This window comes from Nipponia nippon, unplaced genomic scaffold (genome assembly GCF_047370975.1).
Source record: "Nipponia nippon isolate SJK-2023a ecotype South Korea unplaced genomic scaffold, ASM4737097v1 scaffold_3, whole genome shotgun sequence".
NCBI lineage: Eukaryota > Metazoa > Chordata > Aves > Pelecaniformes > Threskiornithidae > Nipponia > Nipponia nippon.
In genome coordinates, this window is record NW_028262347.1 from 67,372,579 (window position 1) to 67,384,854 (window position 12,276).

The 12,276-nt window shown below is 49.0% G+C and overlaps 1 protein-coding gene across 2 annotated transcripts in view; it reads left to right on the plus strand.

Moving 5' to 3' along the window:
• Window positions 1–213: 213 nt before the first annotated feature.
• TMTC1 (transmembrane O-mannosyltransferase targeting cadherins 1) overlaps window positions 214–12,276 on the plus strand; it is a 150,442-nt gene continuing 138,379 nt past the window's right edge. Inside the window, exon 1 of one of the 2 annotated variants that reach the window (XM_087767160.1) lies at window positions 214–295. In XM_087767160.1, the coding sequence (XP_087623286.1) occupies window positions 294–295 (2 nt within the window). In that variant the 5' untranslated portion in view covers window positions 214–293. Of the gene's footprint in view, window positions 296–1,360; window positions 1,672–12,276 lie in introns of those variants that run through there. The other variant, XM_087767159.1, reaches the window with a different exon arrangement.

Consider the following 12,276-nt stretch of genomic DNA (forward strand, 5'->3'; position numbering starts at 1 on the left):
TTATTTTTAGCTATGACAAAAGTGCATCTGAAAAGCCTCTTCTGTTGCACTTGGAAAACACCAGATCGCTGGCAGTGCCAAGTGGGCTGGGGGAAAAAGCATTCCTGGCGAGGGCTCGCCCCGGACGGTCTGCACAAACTCCTCACGGCTTCCGCTCCCCTCTCTTTCCCACACACACGCAGGCACGCACAGAGCAGCTTGCAACTGCACAGGCTGGTGGCGAGCGATGCCCAGCATATCTTTTTTCAGGAACAAATTCAGAGTATGTCCAGTATCGTCATTCACCTAACAGAATGTAAGCTTCTTCGCTAAGCAGTGTTATTTGTTTGTTTGGTTACAAGCAGGCGGTTTTATTTAAGCAGCAGAAAGCATTAACAGAGTCTGTTTTTCTGTTTTCTGAAGCAGCCACGGACACGTACCTTTTATACGTGGCTGAGTAGGCGATCTGAACATGGCCTTTCCTTAAGCGAAAGTTATCGGGAGTTGTCACTAACACAAGAAAGGTCGCGTATGGGAGGGGACGGACACACCGCAGCCATCAGAACAGTGCTTTGGAGAAGGCAGCTCTCAGGTGATTTTGGAAGAGGGACAGGTGACGGACCAGGGGAGAGACGACAAGTTCCGCCGCACCAAAACGCCTTCCCCACCCGCAGGACGCGGTGGGGGCCGTCGGGCAGGGACGGGGCTGCAGCCCGGGCGGTGCGGACCAGCACCGATGCTGCGGAGCGGCGCGGCTGCGGCGGGGCAGCAGCGGCGCTGGGGGCCGGCGTGGGTGCTGTGGGTGCTCCGGGGCCGGCTGGGACGCTGCCACCCCCCAGGGGAGCGCGGCCCACAGGGAGGCGGACCGGCCGTGGAGGGGGACGCCCGCGGGGGGACGGCGGAGGCCCTGGCACCGGGGCAGCCTTGCACCTGCCTCCCGCGAGTGACAGGGGCGACCCGCCGCGCCAGGGCTCCGCTCCCAGCCCCGCAGCACGGCCTCGCGTGGGTGCAGCCGTGCCGTGCCGTGCCGTGCCGTGCCGTGCCGTGCGGGGAGGGTCTCCCTCCCCGGTGTGCGGGGGCCACCTCGGGCAGAGCCCACCCCGCCGACGGGCTGAGGTGGCGGCGGGGGTGACAGCGCGGCAAGGAGCATGCGTGCGGCGGGGCGGGGGGGGGGAGGAGGAGGAGGAAGAGGAGGAGGAGGGATGGCGCGGGGAGGCGGCCGCTGTTTATTTGCAGCCGGGCAGGCTGCGCCTCGGCAGAGCGCGAGTGGCCGGCGGCGGTCCCGCTGCCCGCCCCGCACCATGCGGGTGCCGCTGCCTCCCCGCGCCGCGGCGGCGGCGGCGGAGCCGGGGCAGCCAGCGCGGCGCCCCGCACCCGCGCCATGGTGACGGGCTCGGCGCCGGGCTCCCGCAGCCGGGACCGAGCCGCGCCGCCCCCCTGCCCGTCCCCGTCGGCGGGCGGGCGGCGCGGCGGGGCGGCGGCGCTGGCGCTGGCGGTGCTGTGCGCCCTCTGCTACGGCAACTCCCTGCGGGGCGAGTTCGTGCACGACGACGTCTGGGCCATCGTGAACAACCCCGACGTGCGGGCGGCCGCCCCCGTGGCCGCCGCCTTCGCCAACGACTTCTGGGGCAAGCGGATGGCCGAGAACACCAGCCACAAGTCCTACCGGCCCCTCTGCGTCCTCACCTTCAAGTAAGTGCCCGCCGCCGGCGCCGCAGCGGGGCGGGCGGCGCGGCTCCCCCTCCGCCGCCTCTCCCGGTCCCGCGCCCGGCGGAGGGAGGCGGCCAGCCCCGGGTGGGGGCCGGGGGGGACTGCGCCTCCGGTCCCGCGTCCCCGGCTTCGTGATTCAGCATATCTGCCCGGAGCCGTACGGGACGGGGCGCGCCCCGGGGGCGGGCGGGGGCCTTCGGCCGCCTGGTGCCGCCGGGGTGGTCCCGCCGCCCGGCCCGGTGGAAGTGACCCGGGGAGGAGGAGGGATGCGGCGCCGCTGCGGGGGAGCCCGCCGCCCTCCCGGCCAGCGCCCCGCTTCCCCGCCCGGTTTGGGAACAGGTGGCGCCTCTTCCCCAGGCCGCCGGGGATTAAGGGAAAACCGAGCGTTTCGGAAAGCTCTTCGGACTGAGAAGGGTGTTCAGACTGAATTCCTCCTGAGTGCCTCCTCTTGCTCATCCCTCTGCTTTATCTCCAGTACTTTTCTCTGCAATTGAATGATCATGCCAGAAACTTCCCCGGTGCAGTTTTGAGGCAGACCCATAGTCATCCCTACCTTTCTTTTCACCGCTAACCGAAGGGGTCTGCCTTAAGGAGAGCGCGCCGTTTCTTGCAGCCAGCCTGGCAGCTGCAAGCCTCTCATGTCAGTCACGGAGTTCCCCGCCAGCCTCTTCTGCTTCAGATGTTCCCTGTGTACCCAGCAGAGTTGTCGAGGAGGAGTTTCGGTTTTACAGGAATAAAGAGAAGTTGGGTAGCAGCAAAGTAGCTGGCAGTTACCGTCGCTAATCGTAGAAGGAAGACCCAGATGCCTTTCTCTCTCTCTGAGGAGAATAGCTTGTAGCAGATCAGCTTAGTTACAATTCGTACAGTTTGTCATCCTTGCCGTGAGCTTGCTCTCTTTTTATTCCGATGAAACATAAATGATGGTGAATGTTTACCACGTTTTAGCATTTAAAAATGATATGGGTGTTTGCAGGGAGCTGTGCTGAAGACCTAGTGTAGCTGGGTGACGTTTAGCACTAGGGTCCTGTTTGTAAGCGATCGGTAGATGCTCGTTACGGACGTATGGCAGGCATAAGGAGCAAACTATGTAGACAGTGGTAAGTATGCCAGGAGGTGTTACTGGAACTTGGTTGACTCTGCTAATTGAGTAACTATTCATTAAAATACCTGATTTATAAATAACATTTCGTGAACTATCTGAAAATAACGTGTGTCTGTGAGGTGAGAGCAGTTTCAGGGAATGCAGCATCCCATCGGCGCTCCGCCGAGCACTGGCTGCCCTTTGGTTGTAAGGGTGGGCTTGGAGCCGAGGGCAGTCGGTGTCGGCTGTCTGGGGAAGCGGGGCTGGATGGGCACGGGCTGGAGGATCCCCGATAAAGCAAAACCGTGAACAGCACAGACGCTTGTTAACCGGATTGTTTAGGACAGGTTTTGTACCTTCCCCTTGAAGGGGCTCTCAGCAGGTTTCTGTAGAGAGCGAAGGGGATGTAGGCAGCCACGGGCAGAGCCGGCTTTGTGCACGCAGAGTGCCTTCTCCATCGGGTGTCCCGCCGAACTGTTGCAGTTTGGGGAGTCGTCTGATTAATCCATTCCTCCAGCAATAGATGCGGGGGTAATCCGAGAGGTGAGTGAACCTGCACGTATCGCCACTGACCACATTGCATGCGGTATTGGTGCTGGACTTGGCTTCTTAGATCAGGTTGCGGGACTGAGGTTATGTTATGCTGATTAGCAAAAGAATCTTAAATTTTAATAACGGAATGGAAACTAAATGCTTTAGTTCCCATTTGTATGTCTTGACTCTGAACTGGTTTTGCCTTTGCTATTTAAAGGGGGGTGCGTGTGTGTTTGAAAAAAAAAAAATTCTGTCCCCATCTCATCCTTTTTGGAAATTAGTGATACTAATTTTATGAGCAAAATTTCATCCTCAAGTGCTTATAATAACCATACAGCAAAGACATAGGGTCAAAGGCAGAGTCATTTGTTTACCGCTTGGCATTGCATTTGGAATCGGGAAGGAATCGTTTATCTTCCCTGGCTGCAGAGGAAGATTATTTCTACCACATCCCAAATATCCTTCCAGCCCTCCGGTTTCCACATTCTTCCCATTTCATTTCTACCAGCCGGGTGTCAGAGGAGGATGTTAAGATCTGGGTGGAGTGGATTCTCCAAACCCAGCACTTCCAAAGAGGCTGCAGGGAGCTCTTGCCAAGCGAGACACCGAGCCTGGGGCTGAGCCGTCCTCTGCCTGCCTGAGCCATCCACCCCTGCCTTGCCCAGCAGGAGGTTGCTGGTTGCTCTCTGTCCTCCTGCAGAAGGAAAAAGGATTTACCCTGATGCTTGTAAAATGCTCAACAGAAACGGACTTTTAACAGAATGGAAATGAATGTTGTTTGTTAAGACTTTTGTTAGAATTCAGTGCATCCACTTAGGATGCTGGAGAAAACCGTCTGACGCGTGCTTTGCAGGATCTTGCTGAGGAAGGGAAGTGGGGACCAAACTATTCTGGTCTTTTTAATTTTTTATTTGCTTGTTTTATTTTATTTCTTTTTTTGTTGTGCTAGTTTGGTCAAATCCAAGGCATTTTAATAGTAGCGTGATTCTTTATACCTGCCTGGTGGCTGCGCTTCTGTTGCATGAAACTTTCCTCTGGAAAGGCTTGTTTTGAGTCTTGCTGTACTAAGATTAAAAATCTGGGAGATCTCCAAACTGCGTGCACAGAACAGATGTGAAGGGTGGGCTGAAATTTGTATCTACAGATCCATCAGTCTACAGAAACTTCTGTCCTTTGTGGCTGTGAAAGTAAGAGGAAGAACTCATGATGCCCTGTGGACTTTTCATGAGGCTGAACATATCCTACATAGATGCTACGTGTTCTTGAAGTGATCTCAATTAAAAAAAATTATCACCTGTCTGTCAGAAAAATCTCAAGCAGACGTTGCTGAAATTTTGTAACAGTAGTTCAGTGTCCCTCACGTATTGGAAATCTGAAATGACAGTCCTCATGCCAGTAGACTAATGCTCTAGAGCCAAACAGTGAAAACAGCTCAAGTATTTAACATTATTCACACCGGATCTGTCAGTATGAATGATCAGAGGATAATAAGAGTGGCCCGTGTTACTGGAACCGTTAAGCAAAACTTAAAATATTCACAGAACTGGTGCGTTGTTTTGTGTGGGTTAACAACAGAAGGGGAAAAAAGCCTGCACGTGAACTGTTGAATTAAATAATGTTTCCTTTGTGTCTTTGAACTTCTCTCGCCTTTTCTTCTGACCTCAGTAAAGTAAAGAAGTGTTAAAACTAGTTGGTTCAGAAACATGCCTATTGTATGTGGGTAACTTGTTAGGTGACAGGTCTAGCACGACTCCTCATCTGCATGGAAGCTGAGATGATAGGCAACAGTTTTGCTTAGTCCTTAAGAAAAACTTACTTCATGCTCTCTTCTCAGTGCTGTCACTCAGAGATGTTTACCTGCAGCTATTTTCTTCTCCAAGAAGTGATTCAATATACTTTCTAAAGAAGGCAACTTTTTGGATAGGATATACTATTTCTTGGTGTCTTCCATATTAAATGTTAAGATGAAGAGTGGAAAAGAAAAAAACCAGAACTGCCAATTCTGTAATTCACTCAGGGTTTTATATTTTAAACTGGGTGCTTTCTGTCTTGCACCTTGTCTCCACTAGCAGAAGTTCAGTGAATCATTTATTCCCTCGGTAGTGCTTAAGTTATTCCTTGGTTCCAGTGGTTTTGCAAAAATGTTTCTCAACTGTTGAAGCAGAAGGTGCAAGCCTCAGTGCTCTCTCCCTCCCACTTTCTCTGCTTGTCTGCCAAATCCCATTTAGATAGATTTTCAGCCCAGAAACAAATAGGTGATGGAGGTTTGATGCAGTCAGCAACACAGCAGAGTTAGCCTGAAGGTGTGCAGTGGTAGGACATTGTGAGAACGAAGACTTGAAAAACCCCAATGCTAAGGTTTGAAGACTCTTAATCAGAGATCAGCCTCATGGTTTTGCAGGTGGTCGAGAAGTGAAGGCCCTGCCTGCTCAGCCGCTTTGGTAGCGGGATGGAGGGCGCTGCCAAGGCGGATGCTGGTGAGGGAGGTGCCTCCAGTAACAGCTCACCAGGGACAAAAGACTGGGCGAAAAGCAAAAGGTGGCGGCAGGTCTAGGCCATGTCGCCATGACAGAGACTCAGGAGGATGACACTGGCCAGACGCATGCAGGAGATACCTGGTCTTCCTTGAAGGAGGTGGAAGTGACTGTTCACTGGGAATGTGCTCGCCTCCATGGCAAGGGTGTAAGAGTGCCCACCCCAGCTGCTGCTGGGTGGCTCTGGTAGCCCAGGAGGAGAGGAGCTGGGGGCGACAAGCTATAAAGGGGAACACAACTCTCCCACCAGAAAAAGACATAGACACACAGTTTGTGAACAGACCCATCCTACTAGTACTCTGGATGGAAAAAATGGGGAAGAAGATAGATAAATTAAAAAGCCCAGGCTGTGCTCAGCTGCTGACTGCAGAACAGATGACCCTCCAGGTCTGCCCACCGAGGCTGCTGGCCAGGGGTGGCTTGGGTACATACATGCCTAGGAAGTAAATGGGACCCTTCAGCAACGGTTCAGTATTCTGTGTGGGCACCTAATGCAAGACTACCAGTGGCTTTGGATCAAAGCCTTAAGTGACTGTGAGCTTCGGTTAGATGTAAATAGATAGCCAAAGAGAGAATTAATTCAATAATTCACTGCCAACCTTCTCATCTATCTAGTTGCTTACAGCTGATCCTTCTGTTTTTTCAGCTGTATCAGTGGCATGAGTTTCAAGGACGGGAGCTTAAGAAAACCAAAACAAGCCAGGGAAGAAAAAAAGACCTTAGATTTTATTTGTTCTTGATTTAATGCTATATTACAGTTTGACATCACAGGGTAACATAGTGGAGCTATAATGTGTCAGGTTAAATACACAGTGCACAAGTATTTTCTTCACTGTGTACATCTATATTAGGGCAATATCACAACATTTAAGATTGTGTCAGTATTTCTCCTGTACAGCTTAGTTGAATATTTCTACCCTAGCTATAGCAATCACTCTCCATACTGATACTGTGATACGTGCCATGAAATTGATGTAGTACTGGTGTAGCCACACTGGGCGAGGTGGAGTTTGTGAAAAGAGGCAGTTGCTTTTATTAGACTGGTTGTGTTATGGTTGGAATATGCGGACACATTTCTAGGTGTATAAGCTTTCCTTCCGACGCAGAGCAGAGCGTCTTGCTGCCGTTTCCAGACTGGGAGAGGGTGTGTGTGCCTCAAAGCTTGTTTTTTCCCCAGTTCCAGGTGCACAGAAGTCATCGTCCCCCTGCCCCGCCTTGAATCTCATTTTCATAGGAGGTGTCTGATATTTTTCGATTGTAGGTTTGGGCTGTGTTTCTCCAGGGGGACTGACAGGGTTGCTTGCACTCCCTGGAAGGGGGCCAGGACTCCTGGGGAGGGTCAGGGGAAGCTCCCTGCCAGGGGAAGGAGGGCGCAGATCCTTACAGCCAAGTCCAGAGGTGAGCGATGTGTGCAAAACACATTGGACTTCTGCCTAGTCGCAACATTTTCTCAGTCCTTAATGCTCAATAAAATTTGTCTGTCTCTTGAATTAAAAGCCTTTTATTTTGAGGGAAAGAATTCACTAAAAGGTCCAGGCAGATTCTCCTGAAAGACTTGGCTGATGTGAATCCAGTCACGCTTATGTTTGCTGCTTGCTTCAGTGGTGTTTTGTCTCTATTTAACACCTACCAGTTCCTGGGGATTTTCTCTCATCTGGCATCCTATTCCTCTTGCACCAATGTCACCCTTAATTTTCTTTTGTCTTCTTTTACCTAAAAGGCTCAGCTTTGGACCAACCTTCTTCCCCACAGGAGCATCCCTGTCAATATGCTTTAGAGTCCATGAAAATAAAGTGCTTTGGCTGCTGCTGGTTAGCTAAAGGCATTTCTCTGCATTTACTTGCTGTGTTTCTGACTCCTTTCCTGGGAGTCTCATTTATTTATTGTCATTTATTGTCTCCCAGATATAAAAGAAAGAGAAAAAAAAAAAAGGGCTGTTCTCTTTTCACTCACTATACTTGGTTTTTTTCCCTTTGCTTCTGTATAAATGAAAATGGCACTTCCTCCATGGTCTGCAGCTTGAGCTGAGAGATTACCAAACTTATTTTAAATTTGGTGGAAAAACTCTTTTACCCAGTTTGAAATATTCTCTTCGTCAGGCCTAATAACTTTAGACTAGATTTCTGTTAGCGTTGTCTTATCTTCTTGATGAATGACTGTCCTAGCTTGGTTCTTGATCACATCCCATCTCTTACTCTCTCAGCGCTCGGAAGAGGACTGCTAGATGGCTGCTAAAGAGTTTTGCGAGATGTTAGTTTCCTTCAGTGCGTTGCTCTTGCCAAAACAATACTCAAGAATAATTTTGAAGACAAACTTTTTTGTTCAAAATCTGGGTAAAATGGCACCTGGTTTGTCCGTTTGTGAATTGCCATCGGCTGGCTTTTTTTAATTTTCCACGGCCATTTCTGGAGACAAATCTAAAGCCGTGTGAATGATGCTTTTGGTATTCTCAACACAGGAATGATCGTCAAACCACGCCTTCTAGGGTTTCACTAGAAATTTCTGCCCTGGCATATTTGCCGCTTCCAAGGTGCTGCTGCTTCCCAGTCTAATTGTGGTTTCTGTTTTCTTTTCCTGACTGTGCTGGAAAGCAATAACCTGCTTTGAATGCCAACACTTAACTAGTGCTCTTGTAAGTGATGACTGTTGTGCTCTAAGGGAATTGCTATAGCTTGGGAATTGGTATGGCCTCTGTCTTCTCACCCATCCCCGTTAGAGCAAATCAAGTAACAAACCATTTAAGCCTTATTGTCCATTTAATTCTGAGCCATTTTACTGTACTATAAAAAGATTATGAACACGAAGTGATGCTGCACCACGGTGCTGGCCATTGAACGAACACTGCTGCAAAGGGGGCTTATTTTCCTTTTACTGCTACAGGTTTTTCGTAAATCTTTGAGCTGTTTCCACATAAAGCTTCAACCATTATTGCCACTGATGCAGCTGCACCATTTTTGGAGTGCAAATGCTCATTTTCCTGGCACACAGTAGATGCATCTGTGGAGTTTATAAGGAGATTCCACTGTGCCCTGAAATCAGGCATTAGTTTGCATAAAGTTTGTCATTTATATCACGCAATTCCAAAAGGAAGGGAAGATCACAGGAAACGTAATCCATCCTTGTATATTAGATTAATTTATATAAATCTGCATCTGAGCCTTCCTCTATAAAAACTGTGGGGGTTTTATGAGGTGTGGGATGCTCTGAGACTTTCCATTAAGTGTTACTCGCTATAACAAATTACCATTATTATCCTGTGCATTTCTATTTCATAACATGTTGCGTTTTTTGTTAGTCTTTTGAAAATAATAAAACAGATTAAACTAAACAAGAGCTGCCCAGGGATAATAACAAAGTCTATAAAAAGAGAAACTCTCCAATTATGGTTTACAATATTATTAAATCATAAGAGGTCTTAAAAAAGGTTGGATGAGTCTTTGTGTGTACAAGTGGATAAAAAGCATTATATTAGAGCCCAGGGGTGCTGGTGATTATATACCGTAACTGGATATGTATGGGATTTGTCTGTGAGCCCGTACTCTTGTGGCATAGACCCCTCTGGTTCTGGGTCTGCGAGGATGAAGTCACTGAATCCCACTCGATTTCCAGGCCCTCTGTATGGGGAATTTCTTACCCAAGGAGATATGTCCCTGCCTGACGACTTATCTAGTGCCCGTGGCTTGAGGGTAGCATGGTGCACAGTCCCTGTCCTGGAAATGCTATTCTTCAAATGAGGCAGCTGTGCCGGGGGGAGGGAGGGCAAGTGGTTAACTGGGGGTACTGGTAGATGTTGCTTATTCTTTTAAGAGCAAGAGTGATTTGCTTTCTTCTGGAGAGCTCTTTTACAAGCTCTACTCAGTGGACCTTCAACAGCTGGTGCCTGTAAGTCTTTTTCTGAGAGCAGAGCTATGTAATCCCTTTTCCTAGGGCGGATGGTGGAGGAATGGAAAAGCTGCTGTAGGTGGCAAGGCAAACTACACCGCTGTTCCTGGAAAACGTCCATTAGCCTTAACAAAATCAAGGGATTTCTGTGTTAGGGCATATGCCTCTTATTTTGGTATACCTCCTGCTTGGGCATGCAGTTTTGGCAGTGCTCTGCCTTGGGTGTGACACTCTAAACCACACATGCTGCAACACTTGGACACAAAGATGGGTGTTGGGACAAGAGTCTTGGCTTGAACACATGTTACAGTGCAGCCTTCTCCGCCCTGACGGGGCATGTGATCGATGCTGGGATCTCTGTCATGAATTTTTATTTTGGTGGTGGCTTGGGTGATGCTGATCAGCTCTATTAGAAGATAACTGACAGTGTCACCTAGCATAAGAGACTGCTTCTTCCCCTCCTTTCCCCTGGGCCTTCTGAGGGCCTTTGCACTTGAACTGCCATTCACCACTTCTCAGGAGGCTTAGTACACTCTTTGCCTCCAAGGACTCTTCCAGCAGAGGTGTGGAAGCAATGCAAAACTCTTCTTCTCTGAGTGTTCTGTGGGCGGCTCCCCTGAGGAAAGACCTCCTTGTCCGAGATGGTGGTCTCTCCTCTTTCAAGCGTCTCCATTCCTAGGAACATGGTCACTTGCTTTATTCAGCCCCAAATCTTTAGAATCCTATTTGCCAACACCTTTCTGGTTTGATGAGCAGTCATTTCAAAAAGCCTGGCTGGCCCAAAGTATCTGCTCTCCTAGCTGTGTGCTCTACCAAGGCTGTAACCTGTATCTTAGAAGTTGTGCTTTAGCTCAGACAGATGTTACAATCTTCATGCAGAAGTGAGTAGGGTCTTCCAGCCCACATAATGCTGCAAATTAGAAATGGTGGTAGTACTGGTGTCTTTTAGGCTTGCAACTTAAAAAATGAAAGATTTTCCCTATTTGTGAGCCAGTTTAGATATGGAAACATAAGGACAAACCTCCTCTGCCATAACAGAGTACAGTTATTGCCTCAGAGCTTCTGTTCATGAGCATCATGTTGGAGAAACACCGCTTCTTACTTAATTTCAAGATTCCTATCTCTGTTTTACTTTCTTTGTTTGCTGAGCTGTATACCGTGTATAATTACTACACGACTCTGTGATAATGCTGCTGCCAGTAAACAAAGACAAGACTGAATCTCTGTAAGGATATTAAAGTTTAAGAAGGGAGAAGTTATTTTTGTTGATTTACCCATCCCTTCCCACTCCCTTGCCCAGAATTTGCTCCGTAGTTGCTCCGCAGTGGAACAAATTTGGCTTTCCATAGTAGGCTGCCTTTTTTTGCCCATGGGTGGATGAGCATGGTGTGGAGCTCTGTAAAGTTCTTGTGGTTTGGATTAGAGCTGTTTGGAGCCCCAGATTTGCTCACCCATTTGATGTACAATAAACTCAACCACTGCTAACGTTTCAAAATCATTCTGCTGGGATTGTTTCAGAACAAAAGAATGTTTCCTTCATTGCCATGTGGCCTAATTTCTTATGACAAAGAGCTTTAGCAGCAAAAAACACTGGTGTGAATATAGCACCTGCACACACTCATGTTTAGTGTTCATGGACCACCAAAGATGGTATTTAAAACATACATCGAGGCATGCTTGCAGTCAGATTTTGCTGTTTAATGGAAGGCTTATCTGAATACCATGGTGCTGTTATGTTTGTGTTTTGTTCTGCCTTTTTTTTTTTTTTTTTACCTTCCCCAAAGATTACACAGGGGAATAGCCAATCTGTGAGGCTGATGCTTTTACGTAACTGTTTTCAATAACTTACGTCAGGTAATTTGCAGTTTACAAGCCTTTTTGACTTGATGTTTGCCTCAAGAAGGGGTGTGAAGAGCACACCCTGCCTTTGGGATCGGTGACCTGATGGTGGCAGGAAGATCCATCCCCTACAAAGTTCTGCCTCTCCTGCCAGTAGACCCGTTTTGCAGGATGGGAAGTGGTCAGACGTGATCCATGGAGACTAATGAAAGATTTTTTTCAAGAATGTTGTCAGATGTGTTTTATTGGTCCTTACATCTTGGCCAAATAAATAAATAAATGAGAATCTCTCACATTTTGGTGCATGGGTTCATATCACCTGATAGCTTGAGCACTTGTCCTCACTGTCCTCACCTGCCCGCATCTGGTTTCTCCAGAAATCAGGTTGCCAGAGCACACTTTGGCATTTGGGGGAGAGCGATGGTGACGACTGTGCTCCATCTGGCTGATTTACAGCCAGAAAAGATTAATTTGTACAAAGAACGGGTCCTGCAGGTGGTCCCTGCCATTGCACATGTCTGCAAGTGCCTCTGAGCGGGAACTTCAGCTCCTTTGGGGCAGGGTGGCCCTGTGTTGCCCCTTGTCCCCCGCAGCGTGCTGAAAAGAAGATTTAGGCCTGGGGGTTCCTGCTGCTGCAGCGTATTTACAGCTGAAACTGTGTCTGGGTGTCTGTTACTGACATTTGTTGTGGTTTGTCATTCTGTGCTGGTAGTAATG